The sequence below is a fragment of the Tursiops truncatus genome, chromosome 2 (genome assembly GCF_011762595.2).
Source record: "Tursiops truncatus isolate mTurTru1 chromosome 2, mTurTru1.mat.Y, whole genome shotgun sequence".
Classification (NCBI taxonomy): Eukaryota; Metazoa; Chordata; class Mammalia; order Artiodactyla; family Delphinidae; genus Tursiops; species Tursiops truncatus.
The window spans coordinates 59758539-59775764 of NC_047035.1; the positions used below are offsets into that span (position 1 = coordinate 59758539).

Sequence of the window (17226 nt, forward strand, 5' to 3'; positions counted from 1 at the left end):
AGAATCTGCCAATGCAGGGGACACGGGTTCGATCCCTGGTCCGGGAAGATCCCACATGCCACAGAGCAACTAAGCTCGTGTGCCACAACTACTGAGCCTGTGCTCTAGAGCCCGTGAGCCACAACTACTGAGCCTGCATGCCGCAACTATTGAAGCCCATGCGCCTAGAGCCCGTGCTCCACAATGAGAGAAGCCACTGCAATGAGAAGCCTGCGTACCGCAATGAAGAGCAGCCCCCGCTCGCCGCAACTAGAGAAAGCCTGTGTGCAGCAATGAAGACCCAACACAGCCAAAAATAAATAAATAAAATTTTTAAAAAAAAGGTGAGGAGTGGTGAAGAAGACTAAATTCATTTCCAAGCCCAGCTTATTAATTCAAAAACAAATCTTCACTTGACCACTCAATACAGAAGCATACAAAAATCTCAAAATTGGGAAGGACCTTTATATTCAACACATATAATCTCTCACTGTAAGTTGAAATCTCCATTCCAAGAAACATCCATGCCTAAAAACAAAAATACTTTCCAAGCTTCAGTATAACAACAGTGATAATTTAACAGTTAATATCTACTGAGTGCTTACTATATGTCAGGTACCTGGCTAACAGAATTATCTTATTTAACCATCACAATAACTCTATGAAATAGGTACTAATGATATCTCTGTCTTTAGGTAAGGAAACTGGTGGTAGATGATAGAGTCAGAATATCAACCAAGACAGGTTGACTCCAGACCCCATATTCACCCACTGTGCAAACTGCTTCCCCTTGAAGACTGCAAGGGACAAGTCTTCCAAAGGCCAGCTATTAACAATAGTTCTTCATTTTAGAGGGATCATCCTGATCACTAGCCAAAATCTACATGCTTATCACTTCCTCATACAGTTCCTCTGGAGCACTGACATGTCATTTCTCATGATGGTCTTTTTCTTAATGTGTAACAAGTAATTCAACAATGAGAATCAGATACCTGAATTGTATAACTTTTAGAATTAGGAGGGGCTCTAGATTATTACTTAGTACAGTCCCATTGTTTTACAGATGAGTAAACAGGCCCAGAGAATTTTAAGTAATTTGTCCACAAGTAATTAGTTGACAATCCAGTGCCTGAAACAAGTCCATGAACACTACCTCACCTCCCCCAAAGAGTATAAGCTCCTTGCAAAGAAGCAATGTGCTGAAAGCGGAGAAGGAAAGGTCAGATTTTGTGAATAACTGTATCATAACAAAGTATGTTCATAAGGAACATAATTTCACTACTGGTGAAATTAAAAGAAACTGATTTCTTTAAACACCACCTTTTTTCTCAGTTTTAAAAGTGTACTTTTTACACTGCTCATTTAAATTAGGAAAAAGAACAATTTGATGAAAAAGCCTAAGAAAATTTAATACTTACCCAATTATCATGTGCTTTTTTCTCATGAGAAATAATCTGAAAAAGAAAGTCATTAAAATAGTACTGACAACAATTTTTTTCAGTAAAAAACATTCACACCTACCACTATGATTTAGTACGCAACTCATAAACTCAAAAATAACTCAAGCATCTCTAAAAAGTCAGCAACTAACATTTTAAAGCAAATTTTCATATACATATGATCTACTCTATTATACTTTTAAACAAAAACTGAATGTAAAGACAACTAAAATTTTTGTCTAGTAACATTTCTATTTTACACAATTATCAACTACAATAGGAGGTGCCAATTAAGAGACAACTAGCCAGACTAAACAAAGGCCCCAATGCTGATATATGTTTATTTATTTATGCAACCCAAATTCCCAAATCAGCATCAGTTCACATGGCAACTTTAAACAATATCTTTGGTTCCAGAATCTCTGCCTACCTAGAAATGTTCCACAGCCATGTGCAAAACCTTAAGAGAGTAACTATACTCCTGCATCAAAACAGATACCAATTCAAACAAATCACAACTGTTTTAAGTCACTCACACACACAAACACACACACACGCACACACACATGCACGCACATACCTACCTGTCCTTGATAAGAATGAATGGTTCTCTCCAATTCTTCTTCTAGATCTTTGGCTCGCTTTCTATAAAGAACAAATAATCATTCTACTATTAACATATACTAAGAAATTATAGAACACACTATCTCTACTGAAAATATTAATTAAAACACCTAGAGTGCTTTGTTTCATGTAACTCTAGAACTCCACATGTTAATCACCTTTATGAGGTTCTAAAGTATATTTTTTCCTGATATAATTTCAACATTAATTAAGCTTTAGGAGTACTACTACTTGGGTTTACCTAAATCAAGATCATGAAAAGATTAGATGGTATACTGGCTTATTTTTATTTTTAAGAAGCATAGTATTGGGAGATTTATTCAGACTTCATATAATCTTAATAGAACTCTAGGAAATTAATGATCTATAAGAAATAAATTGTTATTTATTACCTTTATAAGACTAAAAAGACAATTCCTTCTTTTGGATAAAATTCAAGCTTACTCTTCCCAATGTAAAATGAAGTATCACAACTATTTGGAATACTGTTGAATCTTGCCACTTATTTTCTCTGGGTTTTTATTATATCTACTATTTTACCTTAGCTCAGTGAGGATTGAGCTAAGGTAAAAACCAGACTTACGGTCTTATAAACACTTCTTCATAACTTTAATTAAGGCTTACTCTCCTTTTGATGGCATACTTCTCAAATTGATTAACATTATATACATTCTTCCCCATGTGAACCAAAGAGGAAAGACCTTAAAATTAATCACATTCATAAAGTTCTTAACATTAACATAAAATAGGATCGCTCATATTCAACTCCAACTAATGTGAGAGATTTAAAATCGCACACACTGAAAGTGCGATTCCTTTCTATATTTTCTGTGTAATTGCATAATAGCAAGACATCTAAGGGAAAAATAATGAATCAAAAATATGTGGGGTTTTTTTGGTTGCTTTATTATTTTTTCTGGTATTGGGCTTTTGGATACTCTTCCCACCTCAAAAGAAAGGGGTAAAATATATTCAATACCTATAGGTCTCCAGCTCTTCAGCTGCATGGCTGATCTTTTCATCTGCTTTGGAAAGTTTCTCCTCTTTCTCTAACCGGTAGTTTTCCTCTGCTGTTAACTTCCTTAAAACAAAAAGTGTTTTATTTCTTTTACTATATGTCATAAAATAATCAATAATCAATTACTGCTTCCCATTTTACTGATTTTACTGATACTGCAAATATCAGTAAAAACATCACATGCAAGAAAAAAATGTACCTGAGTGTGGAATTTAACATTATAAACTCAAATTGTAAAGCACCTTGTCTAATACAGTACTAGTAATACAGAAGTTTCAAGAATTTTCTATAAGAATTTATCACAGAAATAAGATTATCAAAGGTAAATATTAATAAAAAATATTATGACTCTATATTATTTACCAAGCTTTCTAGTATAAAGTATTACATTTATTAGACAAGAAGTCACCAACTAATGAACTATGTTTCAATAATTTTTAAATTGATTGTTAGTTGTTAAAATAGTGATTGGGCTTCCAGGCCAGGACACACGCACATGCACACACACACACACACACACACACACAAATGAACCCAAAGTAAATAAAATTTAGTGTCCAACTTACTACTTCTACTTAACCATAATAGCTAATTTAATGAGCCCTTGAGCATGTGCCAGAAACTCTTCTTTCACCTCTATATATATTATCTTATTTAATTATCACAATAGCTCTACAAGAAGGGTACTGTTGGGCTTCCCTGGTGGCGCAGTGGTTGAGAGTCCACCTGCCGATGCAGGGGACACGGGTTCGTGCCCCGGTCTGGGAAGATCTCACATGCCACGGAGCGGCTGGGCCTGTGAGCCATGGCCACTGAGCCTGCGCGTCTGGGGCCTGTGCTCCGCAACAGGAGAGGCCACAACAGTGAGAGGCCCACGTACCGCAAAAAAAAAAAAAAAAAAAAAGAAGGGTACTGTTTACAAAAAGAAAAATGAAACCCAGAGAAACTAAATAACTAGACCAAGGCATACAGTCAGCAGTTAATGACTCCATTATACTACATCACCCATGTTGTTTCACACGGTATCATTAATAACACTGGTCCCTCAAGATATACTTGTTGAAGGCCACCGGAAAACATATTTGGAGTCCTACCTATGGATGCCTCACCTTTTTCATGAGCTTTGGGGAAGAACATGACAAACCACTGAAGAAATTCTACATGTCAACAATAAATGTTTTATATTCCACACACTACATTACCTATTGCTTAGGAAGCACTCCCCAACTCAATCCTAACCTAAAAAGAAGGACTCATTCCTAGGTTTACTGACAGAAACCATGAGGCTACCCTCATGGTAGCTCTTCCATTTTGTCAAGTTTATTTCTCTTTTATGCCTGGAGCAGTCCCCAGTGGCCAGAAGTCCATGATGAATAGAAAGGTTGTAAATTCTGAACTGAATCCAAAGCATGATTGAAGTACACAGCTTGGTAGTCAAAGAGCCTAACAAATCACCTAGCATCCTGATGTCAGTGGAGTTTTAATATTCTCTACCAGTTTCCGAACACATACAATAGAATCTCGTTATTCCCGCTAGTTATGGTCTATAAAGTCACCACAAATCCTAAATTAGCAAATACTGCTCCTAGGGGAAATACAGGGTTAGATTCCTATGAGCTCTGATCACAGCACTTTTATCATTAATACATAACCCTGTTGTATGTGTTTCTGGTTAAAGACACCTTATTTAATATATACTGCTGATTCATAACAAGGAACTCATGGCCCACAGCATTATAACTCATGCCTGAACAAAGTTTATCTGCACATGTATTTTCTCTAGAAGGCGCACCCCTGCCTTCCTGCACTTAGCAACGCTAGACAGCACTTCAGTACTACACTTGGGGACCATTTTAAACAGCTAAATCACCAAAAAAATAAAAAATTAAGATGTGGCCCTAAATAAAGAACACTTGTTTACAGAATGAGAGCTGAAACGAGAAGGCAGAGTTCTTGTTCGACATCAACTGGGAACATGCACACTGGGCAATTCAAATTTTCTGCCATTCTGTGCAAGTTTGCAAATGACCACTAAAGCTTTGCAAGTATTGATTTTTTTTAAAGATATTTTAATATACATGTTTATTTATATTTATTTATTTTTGGCTGTGCTGGGTCTTCATTGCTGCGCGTGGGCTTTCTCTAGTTGCGTCGAGTGGGAGCTACTCTTTTGTTGTGGTGCGTGGGCTTCTCACTGCGGTGGCTTCTCTTGTTGCAGAGCATGGGCTCTAGGCGTGTAGGCTTCAGTAGATGCAGCAAGCGGGCTCAGCAGTTGTGGCTCGCGGGCTCTAGAGCGCAGGCTCAGTAGTTGTGACGCACGGGCATAGTTGCTCCACGGGATATGGGATCTTCCCGGCCCAGGGCTTGAACCCGTGTGTCCTGCACTGGCAGGAGGATTCTAACCGCTGCGCCACCAGGGAAGTCCCACTAGTATTGATTTGGGGTTACAAATAAATTTTCACAAGTAGGTGAATTTACAAATACAGAATCCTCGAATAATGAGGATCAACTCTAAAAACTTGCATTAAGTTATAAAGAGGCTTGAAAGTCTGTTACATTTTATTTCCTTTAATGATGAAAAACATGTGATATAGTAGTATTTGAAAATCTGGTGTCTCCAGATAGATATCTCAAGGGTCTTCTGTGTATCTATGCATTCAAGCATCAGCATACATACACATACACACACACACACACACACACACACACACACAAACACAATCTTTCACTACAATATATAAAAGCACTAAACATATTTATTCATATATTTAACAAATACTTATTGAATAACTACCATGTGCATAGTTTCAGGCACTGGGAATACAGAAGAGAAGAGAATGAAGTAATTATCTCATGGAGTTTACATTTAATGTGGGGAAGATTAAAAAAAAAAGATAATCAATCATCAGAGGATAATGAAGAAAAATAAAGCAAGATACAAGATAAGGGGATAGGAACGGGCAGGTATTATTTTAGTTACAGTAGCCAGGGAAAGATTCTTTGAGGTAACATTTGAACCTAGACTCAAGTGAAATGAAGGATTGAACCTAACACAGGGGAATAACCACTCCAGGCAGAAGGAACAAGTGCAAAAGGCCCTGAGCTACAGATGTGCTTGGCATGCTAAAGATCATCAAAAAGGCCAGCATGGCTGGAAGATAGTGAGGGAAAAAGAAAATGAATAAGCTAAAATTAAAGAGGTAGCAACAGGCCAGATCTTATAGGGTCTTGGAGGCCATGATAAAAGCTGTGGATTAAATTCTGAGTGTGATGTGCAGGCACTTGGAATTTCCAAGCAAGAGAGTGACAATACCCATAATTTATGTTTTAGAGGGCTATGCTACTGAAAACACATGCAGGAAGTTAAGAGTGGAAAGATGGAGACCACTCATGAGGCTACTGCAATAAACCAGGTACTAACAGATGATGGCTGGGATCAGAATAGCAGTGTGGAAGGTGGTAGAAAGTGGTCAGATTCAAGACATAGGAAAGCTGACAGAATCTGACAATTGACTGAATGAAAGAGAGAAGGCAAGGATGGCTTAAGCACCTGCTCTGAACAATTCAGCAAATAACACTGCCTTTTACTGAGACAAGGAACACTGGGCTGCAGCAATTTACACAGGGGAGAGGAATCAGTTTTATATATATCCGAGATGGAATTAATGGATACTTCAATTAGTAAGATGTCCACCCAGATTCCCAGACCTAGCTTGCAATATTGGGAAGTTTAATTAGCAATAATTTGCTGACTACTTATTAGAAGTTAAAGAGGATTTTGTGAACCAGCCTGGAAAGTCTACTATCATTTATATTTTCTTCCTTGAAGAAAAATGTGTCAAAATCAAATAACTTTCTTAAAAATAAATTGATGAAAAGCAACCCAGTCATAAATTGAGAACTGTGAATAATCACATAAGCCGCATGCATATGCAACATTTTTAAGCTACTTTACTTCCCACTCAGTGGAGTTACCAACATAATTTTTATTACCTGTGAAGTGTCATTTCATTTTCTTGATACAGTTCAGTCATTACTTTAAGTTTCTGCTGAAGCTTTTGAGTCTCACTTTCAAACTCTGTATTTTCTGACTGTAAAGATGCTTGTTCAGTCTGGAGATTTTTAATACACTCTACAGAAAAAGTTTTTAAACCACAGTTAAAGGAGCAAATATTCTAAGTTGCACAGTAACATTTCATAAAAATAAAGATTACCAAAAGTAATTAATAAACTAAATTCTTTGCAACAGAAAATTTATAAGGTATTTTGTTCACCTAAATACCTTTTAACATTTTAAAGAGCTATATAAATTATTATAAATTTTTTTATTATTTAAAGATTTACTTTAAAAACAAATTTCCTAAAACCTTCAATATTCTAATTCTAGCATCTAATTTTCAGTTTAGGAGACAAAAGCCACTAAAATTCTCAAAGTTTTGGTGATGAGGGTTTTGAAGGCAAATATTTTTGTTCAATATTTTCCATGAAACTACTTCCACATGATGAATAATGCATGTTTTTTATCTAGTAAAAACTTTATCCATTAATACTTAACTTCAACCCAGCCTCTTTTTAAGCCAAAATTTTGATATGTGTTATAAATCAAGCCAGAAATTTGGATCTTCTGATAACAAATGCTCTAAAGTCTTGCTAGTTTAAACCATATCAAGACTGGAAAGAAAAATACCAATTTTAGCTTTGTTTCAACCTAAAAGAATTACCTATGGAACTAAAATTAACAATTCTAATTAATTATGAATATTTTATAATTAGTGCAACCACTGTTTTTAAAACCTTATTACTCTTCCAACATAACTTAACTCAACTCCTCTAAGACTGAGGTGATATCTCCCCAAAAGTGTGTATGAATCACCACTATACCATATATCTTAAAACAAGGCAAAACACTCTGCCTAAAGAGGACAGTTTCAAAATCATACTAACAAGCATTAAAATTTTATTTACATGTAATAGTATATAATTATTCTAAAACATCTATTAATTAAAGGTACACACCAAAATGATAGTTTAAGTAAATACCTTAACATTGAATGATTAAATGTGCAAGAAATTGTTCACATCTGTCTTTCCACAGAAATTTTTAAATCTGTATCAGTTAAAAAGTCTGTTGAGCTACGCTTTAAGCCATTGCCACTGTTAAGTCTTAACAATTCTTAACAAGCCACTGTTAAGTCATTTAACTGAAATTAATGTTGGATATTATCTCTATTAAAATTGGATCATCCCTACTTTTTTTAAAAAAATTAAACCAACAGTTAAATCTTCATTATATTTTTGTACTTCTACCTTAACTATTTTGTTTCAAATCCTCTGTATCTTAAAAGAGGACTGTAAATGATTACTGAAAAAGGCAAGATCAGAGGAGAAACAGTTTAGAAGAAAACTTTCCTGTTATGAATAGAAGATCAATTATAGAAATTTATCTTTCATGACCCATTAAAAAAAAGAAAGATTTGGAAGAAGCATACAAACACAAAGCCTCCAAATACTACTTTTAGAAAATAATAATTTGCCAAGAAATTTTATTAAGTGATGGGGTAACTGGTGAGCAAATTCCTTGCTTTTCTAGCACTTACTACAGTTCCTCACTGAGAGCCTGTTAATGTACTAAAATATGGCTTCCTGGAAAGCAGGCTCCATATCTTTTCCTCCTGTAAATCTCCCATGGCTTTTAGCACTATGCTTTACATATAGCAAAACGTTATTTTTAAGTTAATATTAATGTTTTTCAAAATCCAAAAATAATCCAACTACCAGTATCGTGTGAATAGGACAATGATAATTTTTTAAATAATCTGTATCTCTGGTGGTTCAACCTTTTCAAAAAGTGTCTTATTATAAATACAGTTCATTTATTTTAGAAATTATTGAAAATACAGATAAGTACAAAGAAAACAGAAATCTGTCCCATATTCAAAGAGAATCATGGTTGACATTTGAGAATGTCCTTCCATTATTTTTTTATGCTAACAGTTACAGTGATTTTTTTTTTTTTTTTTACAAAATGGAATGTTACTTATATCAACTTTAAAAAATTTCAAACATAACTAACTGCATTTGTTTACTTTAGGGAAAAAACACTATCAGCAAAATAAATAAAAATCTTTTCAATAAAAAAAAACTTCAGTTCTACAGGTCTAACATCATTCCTGTATGTGCTAATACAGTATGCATGTACATTAAAGGAAAAAACTATTCTGTAAAAAGTTCTGTAAAATACAGTAGTACCACTACTAAAAATCAATTTTGCAGTCAACAAAGATTTTTTTTTAACATCTTTATTGGAGTATAACTGCTTTACAATGTTGATAGTTTCTGCTGTATAACAAAGTGAATCATCTATACGTATATATATATCCCCATATCCCCTCTCTCTTGCACCTCCCTCCCACCCTCCCTATCCCACCCCTCTATTAACATTTTTAATTTGCTACTTTTTAACAACTAAAACCATACCATGCGTATGACACTGAAATTCAAAGGTAAGTAGTTTACATGTTTTTTAAAATAATGCCATTAATTTTATATAAATATGGAGAAAATGATATGGCTTTACCAACAACAATAAAACCTCATGACTAACTTTTCAGATAACCGACAAAAGTAAAAGTAAAAAAAAAAATCAAATTGTATCTCCCCATAATTGATTCAATTAATGTACCATTCTCTATAAGATGTATTTATTTAGAAAAACTTTTTAAGTATGTAGATTACCTACCTGTAAGCTCTTCTTTTGTTTTATCAGCTTCGGATAATTGAGTGTAAATTTGGTTTCTTTCTCCTTCTAGGGTTTTTAAAGAAGCTCTTAACTTCAAAGAATGGGAGAAGGAGAAGGAAGAAAAGCAACATTAATCAATTATACCAAAAAAACAAAAAAATCTCAATACACCATCCCAATCCCTTGAAGCTCTTTTACACTCTGATGAAATTATTGCCTAGACTACACAAACCAACAATGTAGCTTCCATCCTGGAAAGTTAGCAAAGTCATCAATAGCTGTAAATCTCCAAAAAGGAACAGAGAAGATCAGTGAGAGATGCTTGAATAGTGGCTATCTGCTTTCAGCACGTAAGATTTTTTTTTCGTTTTTTGTATTTTTGTGTTTTTTTTTCCCCCTGCAGTAGAAGCTTTGGAGTCTTAATGACTGGACCGCCAGGGAAGTCCCAGCACATAAGTGTTGATTAAAGCAGCCTTCAAACTACATTACCAAGACTTCACATAGATCAATAAAGATCAGGATACCACTACTAGGATGAAAAAGGTTAGGGATAAACCACAAGAAAATGAATCTAATACCTACTTCTCAAAATAAGATATTAGGCAATAGAGGATCAGAAAATACTGAGACCAGAGGATGAAGAATGCACAAAGAGGGAAGTATGGGAGAATATATAGTAAACATTCTTAATATATTCCTTATCCAAAGAAATGAGTGTATACCTTGAAAAATTTTATGATAAATTCTAAAAATTAACAATATGAATTTTATAATAACAATAGTTACTATAAAAAAGAAAAAAGCAATTGAAGAAAATTCTGATCACTTCTAAAAATTCTATCACTTCATGGTAACTATAAAATGGACTTTTAAAAGTTACTAGGACATATGGATGTTTATTTCTTTGTCTATATTCTTTACATTTCTGTAGTAATGCAAACCTTAGCAGCATGAATCAGTTTCTTCAAAGCTCCTTTTGGTTGATTATCTATAGTGAAAAACAAAAACATAATAATAAATTGAGAAAACAGTGCAATGCCACAACAGACATTCCAATGATTTTATTAGTTCACTCAACTAGAGCCTTATAATCCCTCTTCTTGCTACAATAAAGAATTTAATATAAGGCAGAACAGCCTCGAACCTGCTCCCAGGAAGCTAAACTAAAAAAGCACTGGAAGTACCATAGTATCATCTAACAAGGTTCTTCACCACTAACTCCAAGAACAGAGTTATAACAAGGATTTGGTATTCACCTAAATCCAGCCCACCGTCTCAATTATTCTTAGAATCCTTCAGCATACAAAATATGAGTGGAATTGTACTCCAAATTAAAATAACATTAAAAAGCATGAGTTTTCTCATTAGAAAAAGAATTATTTCTTACAAGATAAAACAGAAGTGAAAAAGTATAAACAGAACTATACGTATTTACTTTGAAATGTACTTTTCTTCCAACACATTAATGCTATCATCAAAGAAAATCTTTTAAAAAATCACACCTTCTCCTTAATATTTGTTAATTATACAGGGGATGGAGGGAGAGAAAAGAGAAAGGGCACAAAAGTCGAAAGAACTATCATTGGGGGAAACTGGATGAAGATACATGAGACTTCTCTGTACTGCTTTTACAACTTTCTGTGAGTCTATAATTATGTCAAAACAAAATGTTCTTTTTTTAAGTCAAAGGAATTGGTTTGAAAATACACTAAGTGGCTACAGTGAACCTAACTTTGCTGAGTTTCCAGACTGCAACCGGCAATGGCAATAAGAATTTGGGATGGCCAAGATTAAAGTACTGTAAACATCTGAACCATCTAAAAAAAGAGGTATCCTGAGGCATTCATTTACATAACACTCGTTTTTCAAACTACTCACCCAGCCATTTGATCAGTTTACAGTACAGGGAAAAACAGGCATGGAAATGATTATGATGCAATGTGAAGAGTGCTGTAATGTACAACATATAAAAAGAACAGAGAGGAAGAAGACTGAAGGTCTATCTGAGAGGCTGAAAAAAGATTTACTGAAAAGGTGTTATCCCAGCCGAAACAACCATAAGGGATAGTGAGAGAGGGACAGAATATTACACAAGTATATAAAGAACATGGTGCACATGGGGAACTAAAAGGAAATACAAGAGCCAGTCATCGTTTTCGGTAAAAGAGGATAAGTCATGACTTAATACCTAAGTGCGCACCATTCCCTGAATCACTCTTCATTTCCAATTCCAAGTTATCATCATCTGTTATGTCTTCTCCAAGCACAGCAGCCCAGTCTTTCATCTTTTGTAAGCGCTCAGTCAGAGACTTGACATTTAGCAACGGGGGAAAAAAAGAGAGAGGGTAATACCTTATGCTAACAGCTTTACAACTTCTGAATGCATACTTGTAGTCTAAAAATCAATCCACATAGATGACGGTACAGGAGCTCTTATTCTCCACCTGGCATAAAATATGTAAACACTCTCAAAAACTCACATTTATTTACTATTAAACTCTGCAAGTTAAAAATCAAAACTGGTTACTCCTAAATCAAATACAATACTTGATAAGGGCCCATTTTTGCTAAAAGTATCACATGACTATAAAGCAACAAAACATATCTTAACGTGATGTTTCTCACTTGCCATAGTAAGAGTGGACATTAACATGAGAGTCAATTTTGTGTGAAGTCAAACAAATCCTCAAGTGAGGTACATGATATATAAAAAAATCACAGATTTCACAGATTCAATTTATTCAAGTAAACAACTAGCTGAGGAGCTCAACTGACATAAAGAAAAGGAAATTATAAAAGAGAATCTGAATTGGAACATTAAAGGTTTTCCAACAGTACTTTTTTGAATTTTCTTAAATAAAGGAAGATTTTCTTAAACCACAGAGAATAAAATAGACTGTCCCACATATTTCTGTGGAAGGACCCACCTAAAAAAACCATTCTGCTCTACAATTTCCACCCTTCGATCTCCTCCCTCTTGAGTTCCAGGCACAAATATCATGGCCTACAACTTTGAGTAGAGCTTGAGATTAGCATCTCATTCTTGTTCTGTTAGGAAGAGTCCCAAGTTCTTTAGTAGAGTAAGTTTAGGGGAAAAAAATGAAACAACAAAACAAATAAAACAAATTATGAATACAAATCCTAAAGATGGAATCTTAAAAACATCCTTAGTAGCAACGTAAATAGCATAAATGTACAGCTTCCAAGATGAAAACATCCATTTCACTGTGTAGATTACAGAATGTTAATTGTACAGCTTATTACTTAGTATTTACACTTGAGTATCTGTTTGCAGTTTGAAAGTATAAGATCTAAAAGGGTAGGCAGGTGGACATATATACACTACCAAATGTAAAATAGATAGCTAGTGGGAAGCAGCCGCATAGCACAGGGAGATCAGCTCGGTGCTTTGTGACCACCTAGAGGGGTGGGATATGGAGGATGGGAGGGAGATGCAAGAGGGAGGAGATATGGGGATATATGTATATGTATAGCTGATTCACCTATATATAATGCAGAAACTAACACACCATTGTAAAGCAACTATACTCCAATAAAGATGTTAAAAAATTAATTAATTGATTAATTAATTAAATTTAATTAAATAAAAGGGTAGGCAGGAAAAAGTGGTAGGAGGGAGAGACAGGGCGTAGGGGAAAAAAATCAACAAATCCGAATAGTAATATCAACTATTTTATTCCTATTGGAGTCAAATTTCAATTAGATTTACTTAAAGTAGTCCTCTCTGTAAAAAGTACATGTATCAGTTAATCTAGTATTAAAGACATTCACCTAATACACATAACCTCATTTGTCCAGTTTATAAAATTCTTTCCAACCTCTTCTTTTCAACAAAAAAAGATGGCAATCTTAAGATAAAAGGTAAAATCCAATATCCTTTGTCTTTCTTCACTAAATACCCAGGCTAAAATACAGAGGAGAGAAGAAAAAAGGACACAGGGAATATAGATGTATATATACTACAAATCTACAAAGTCTTCAAGGAACATTAGGCAGCAAGGATATCAACACTGGTACAAATTGGAATGTATGCCCAAAAGTATACTTCCTCAAATTTGGCCAAATAAATTATCAAAATAAAAGCTGCTAAAAACAAAAATTTTCAAATTCCATAAATTAGTATAAAATTCTAGCTTAACTCATTCACTAAACCAGCAGGGTCATTTACCTTCATCTGATTTTCTTTATCACATAGAACTTGTTCCACATGTACTTTGGAGTCTTCGAATGTTATTTTCTGTTTATTAAGTTCATTCACTTTTTCTCTCCATTCTTCAGCTTCTTGTAAAAGCTAAAATTCAAATCCCAAATAAAAGGAAAAGCAACTCATATTAATCTCATCATACTTATGTGTAGGTACACTTATTTATATATCTAAGGTGTATCATTAATAGAACCTCACAAAAAGGAAAAGCACCTCATTATCTTATCATATGTAGGTGTAGATGCACTTATTTATATACCTAGGTGTACCACTAATAAATATGCAACACAATGTGTTACTGAGAAGGGAGAGAGAAAGGGAGGGGGGGAAGGAGAGAGGAAGGAAAGGAGGAATGGAATGAGGAAAGAAGGGAAGGAAGGAAAGCGGGAAGGAAGGAAGGGCTCCTGTTTTCAAAGAACTTTCAAAACAGGGGTAAGGCAAAATAAGACACTTAAACATTCGTCAACTGATTTACATAATAAACTTATATCAAATAAAAAGGTTTCTAAGACAAGCATATTTGTTAGATTTGGCCATTCCTTATATCCCATATAACATGCCATACCTTACTTGTATTAAAATTTATTTTTTTAATCATGTGCCATTTTGTGGTTAATTAACCTTCAGAATACCATTAATCTAGAACAGGTCAAATTCTGCATAAATAATCTTTTACTGTATATACTTTTACAGGAGAGGAAAGATTTTCTCAACATGAATAAAAGATAAAGATTGTTATAAAAGATAAACTTAACTACATACTGCTTAAAAGCTTTGCAAATCAAAAAATAACAGAAATAAAATTTAAAAACAAGTAACGAGAAAGAAATTCTTATATATACCAAAGCGTTAATAACCTTAACATGCAAAGAGCTCTTAGAAGTCATTAAGAAAAATAGCCCCCCCCCGAAAAATAGAATCAGCAAGCAATTTACAAAAGAATCGGCCTATATATATATATATATATATATATATATATATATGAAAAAAAAAGGCCAATTTTATTTAGTCTTTAAAACTCTATTCTATCAAATAGTAATTACTGGGTTTCTCTGAAAAACTAAGGCTTCATTAGCATATTCCCTAGCACAAGAAAAACCAATCCTTCTCCATGCATGTATAATAGAATAAGACAACACTGACAGATTAAAAATAAATAAGAATTGAAGAATGAAAGATTTGGTGATTGGCTGGTCTCTAGTGATTTACTAAAGACACTGCATACACAGCATGCAGTCTTATAAGGTTAAAGAAGGAACGTGTTAGAACATGGAATCAGTGAATACAGAATAGTTTATTTCAAGAACTCTGGTGATTAAAAAGGAATTAGATGAAAGCAGTTATAAAGAGTAAGACAATCTAGGTGAAATTTTTTTTTCAAGGTACAAAAGGTCACTTTTGATTATATTGATAACATAGCAAAATTAACACAGGGTGTACTTTCTCCTGAAATCTACTAAGATGACAGTAAAGAGGTTTAAGGGAAAAAAAGCATAAACCCTCAAGGAAAAAGAGAAAACGTGATGAGGAAAAAGATAATTCTAGAAGTGGAAAGTGGAAAGAGATGGAAGCACAGTAAAAGACCAGACAGAAGTGAAATCTAAGGCAGAAGATGGGAGACTCTAAAAGCAGGTTGACTTGATACAACTCAGAATGGCTTATGATTTGGAGGCACAAGTACTACGGTATATGTGGAATGAAAAGAGGAGGACTACTCAAAAGTCTTTATGAAAAGCAGTTAGAAAATCCCCTAAGTTCTCCCCGCACACATATACACACACTCTAATGCTCAATCCATCCCTCTCCCCCACACACACCACTGTCTTTCACATGCATGCACACATGCACGTGCACAGGCACACTCACACACATACACACACATCTGGCAAGAACCTGGAAGGTTATTCTCTGGAGAGCTAGAATCTGAAACTCTGGGACACCTGACCCAGGTAAAGGTGTGAGTAACAAGCTGAAAACATAAAAGCATTAAGCAAAAGTTGACTTACTGAAATGAAGAGTGAGATACCAGCCCTCCTGACCTCACTAAGCTGCTTACCTCACTGCTGGGAAACAGGCTTATACCTCCCAAATGGGAACTATGGAGGAGTCATCCCTGTGGAAAATGGTCTTTGAATACCAACAATCAGGGATCCTCCAATGAAATACCCTAGCCAGATTACCCTATGGAGGGGTCCACAAAAAACACACACAGGGCTTCCAATTAGATTTGGAGAGCTTCACTATTAAATGAGCAGACACCCAAGAACCATCAAATACCTGAAAAAAGAAACTCTTAGATAAAAGACATAGACTAAAACAGAAAATAAAGGAGCTCAAAGGAAACAAGGCAACTCAGGGAAGAACATGTCAAAAAAGAGAAAAAAAAACCCATAATATCCTCAGCAAAGTAAGACACTGCACCCATGAAACCAGAAAAAGGCATAAGCAAAAAAAGAACTCTTACAAGTGAAAAATAGCAGAGAATAAGTGAATGAAAGTTCCACAGACACAAAGAAACCAAAAAAGACATTTTCAATAATTTCATATATCATACAAAATACACCCCAAAAAGTATGAAATAATTTAAGTAAATTTCCCAGAACTGAATCAAGAGCAAGTTTCCAGACTGAGAGTATCCAACAAATGTATAGAAAAAGACCCACACTAAGGCACACCATCATGAAATTTTAGAGAACTGGAAACAATGAAAGATATTAAAATTTTCTACCGGAGAAAAGAGTAGGTCACAAAAAAGGTTCAGTAATCCAAATAGCACTTGACTTCTCAAAAGTAATATGGAAAATGAAGACAATAGAGCAATTATGTCAAAATATCAAGAAAAAAAAATTTCAACCCAGAAGATACCCAACCAAAATGTTAACAGTATGAAAGAAGAAGACAGTCTAAGTCATGAAAGTTTTTTAAAAGTTACCTCCTATACCTTTTCTCAGGAAGCTAATCAAGGGAATTCACCACATAAAAGCACAGGTAGGACACAGGAAATAAAAGATCTAACACAAAAGAAAGACAAGGGAAAGGATGGGGGTGAAGTGAAATCTCAGAACAGCAGAAGTATAACAGACCTAGAGAACAAGTTCCTACTGGACCAGGAGGATGGAAGACCCCAGGAAGGACTGCTTCAAGGAAAAAATGAAATTAATAGATTAACCAAAGCATTTGAACACATAAATATTTACATAAT

The 17226-nt window shown here is 34.5% G+C and overlaps 1 protein-coding gene across 12 annotated transcripts in view; it reads right to left on the reverse strand.

Moving 5' to 3' along the window:
- MIA2 (MIA SH3 domain ER export factor 2) overlaps positions 1-17226 on the reverse strand; it is a 108921-nt gene that overhangs the window by 29164 nt on the left and 62531 nt on the right. For all 12 annotated transcript variants that reach the window (XM_019923987.3, XM_019923985.3, XM_073800527.1 and 9 more), the window contains 8 exons: positions 13989-14111; positions 11988-12108; positions 10741-10787; positions 9800-9890; positions 7054-7192; positions 3022-3123; positions 2003-2063; positions 1398-1433 (listed from right to left, as the gene is read on the reverse strand). In XM_019923987.3, the coding sequence (XP_019779546.2) occupies positions 1398-1433; positions 2003-2063; positions 3022-3123; positions 7054-7192; positions 9800-9890; positions 10741-10787; positions 11988-12108; positions 13989-14111 (720 nt within the window). The remainder of the gene's footprint in view (positions 1-1397; positions 1434-2002; positions 2064-3021; positions 3124-7053; positions 7193-9799; positions 9891-10740; positions 10788-11987; positions 12109-13988; positions 14112-17226) is intronic.